The 1,933-nt window shown below is 41.7% G+C and overlaps 1 protein-coding gene across 1 annotated transcript; it reads right to left on the bottom strand.

Annotated features, from left to right (window-relative positions):
- Positions 1 to 310: 310 nt before the first annotated feature.
- Positions 311 to 1,933, bottom strand: LOC101205433 (zinc finger CCCH domain-containing protein 23). Its single transcript, XM_004141257.3, is given in 2 exon segments — positions 311 to 1,071; positions 1,074 to 1,933. Coding segments are annotated over 2 exon segments (1,050 nt in total). The 5' UTR covers positions 1,743 to 1,933; the 3' UTR covers positions 311 to 690.

Raw genomic sequence — 1,933 nt, 5'->3', positions numbered from 1 at the left:
CCTCTTGACCATATCTTGTCCTCTTCAAATCTTTATAGATTGCGGATTATACAATTTAGCACCCAAATAAAGTATATAAAATAAACCCAAGTGGGCTCCTCTCTTCCATCCTAATTAACACATTAATTTTTTTTAATTTTTCTTTCTTTTTTCTTTATTTCAAGATAAGGACTGCCTCCCTGAGTTGGTGAGTAAATTTGAAGGTTCAATTTCCAGGTCACAACCTTATCTGTTTATCTTCTTCCATTATCCCATTTCTTAATTTTCATTGACATAAACGAACACAAGACACCAAATTCAGATTCTTGTCGGAGTTTAATTAGTCAACTTGGGAATTTAATCAGAAAGACAAAGGAAGAAGATTTTTACATTTTTTTGCTTTTTTTACTGGAAATCTCAAAATATCATTACAATTAAAAATTAAATCAAAGCCCAGCCGACAACAACCTACCTTTCTTATGTACCTTACTTCTCGGCAGCCTAAAAATCCCGTCTTTTCATATCTACAATCAAAACAGACTGATTCCTTTCTCCTTTCTCCTAATTAAATTTAAATACAATTGTAAAATCAACGCTGAAAACTCCACAAACCCACCACCAAAATATGTATTCACAAACAAACCCCCAAAAAGGCCACCGATTCATCAAGTTTTCCTTCTCTTTTCTTCTTTTTTTTTTTTGACAAATTTCTCACATTAGTAGCTCCGAAACCCATCCCACATCGGGTGTCAATATCGGATCCATCTCCTTCACAGAGTTGTCTTTGCTCAGTTTCGCATACATTTGAGCTCTTAAGTCCCTCCCAGATTCCACTCTCTCCATTGCAGGTTCTTCCTCGTAATTCTTCCCCCACAATTCGTAATTTCCGGTGGTTGGAGTTGACGGTAAGTTGTACAAACCAGAGCTGGAGGGAGACAGAGGGTTTTGTCCCAGTTGAATCCTTCCCCAATGAGGGGTTGCTTTTAATTTCCCAAGTTGAAGATTGCGCATACACGAGACCAATCCATTCACTGAATTAAACGGACAATTCGGGGATAAGGGAGGTGAGTCAGAAGGCGGAGATACAGCGGCGGCGTTGATAGAATTGAAGTGGGTGAAGTCACAAATGACCCTTTACTAAAATATGAATCGAATGCATGTGCAATTCGTGATGACCCGTCAACGGAATCAGCCGAAACAGGGGTTCTCGGACTCTGCTGCGGCAGAACACGAAGCTGTTCCGGCGTGTGTGCAAAAAAACAAACACGACGGCGACAAGCTAACCCATCCTTACACGGCTGAGTCCGGTACCGAGCTGGATGAAGCCAACACTCGAATATCCCATGAGCGAAATCACAAGAATCCCCTTTCTTACAATTACCTTTTCGAAACTCCGGGCAAGCCGTACCAGAGTAATGATACTTCCTCGGATCACGGCGGCGAGCTTTCTCGCCAGGATGCGCGTACGGACACTCTGTCCAATCGTGCGACCTCCCACGTGCACATCTCCGGATTTTGAACTCAAACATCCGAAAATGGTCACAGGAAAAACCGTCGACCGCCTCTCCCACCCCATCCAGTTCATCAGAATCCGCCGCAGAGGGTAGGTAACGGTGAATGGAGGAAAAAGAGTCGATGAATGAATCGACCCCACTGGAAATGAAAACCGGGGAGGAAATTCCGGTCATATGATGGTCATCAAGTGGGTCCCAAGGAGGAACTTGAATGGTGTGGTTGAATCTAGATTGTTCTCCGATCATCATCTTTGAGCCGAGTCTGTGAATGATGAAAAATAAAAAAGGATCGGGTGCTGATTTATAAATGATAAACCCAAGTAAAGGAAAGAGAAGAGTTAAGTTGTTTAACCGTGGTTCGGTTAAAATATTAATCACACAAAACGTCAATACTATACAAATACTACCCCACCGTTTTAAAACAGTCCCACTGATTTAAT

Source organism: Cucumis sativus, chromosome 4 (genome assembly GCF_000004075.3).
Source record: "Cucumis sativus cultivar 9930 chromosome 4, Cucumber_9930_V3, whole genome shotgun sequence".
Classification (NCBI taxonomy): domain Eukaryota; kingdom Viridiplantae; phylum Streptophyta; class Magnoliopsida; order Cucurbitales; family Cucurbitaceae; genus Cucumis; species Cucumis sativus.
The sequence above is the reverse complement of the archived record's forward strand: the minus strand, read 5'-3'. Positions and strand labels throughout refer to the sequence as shown.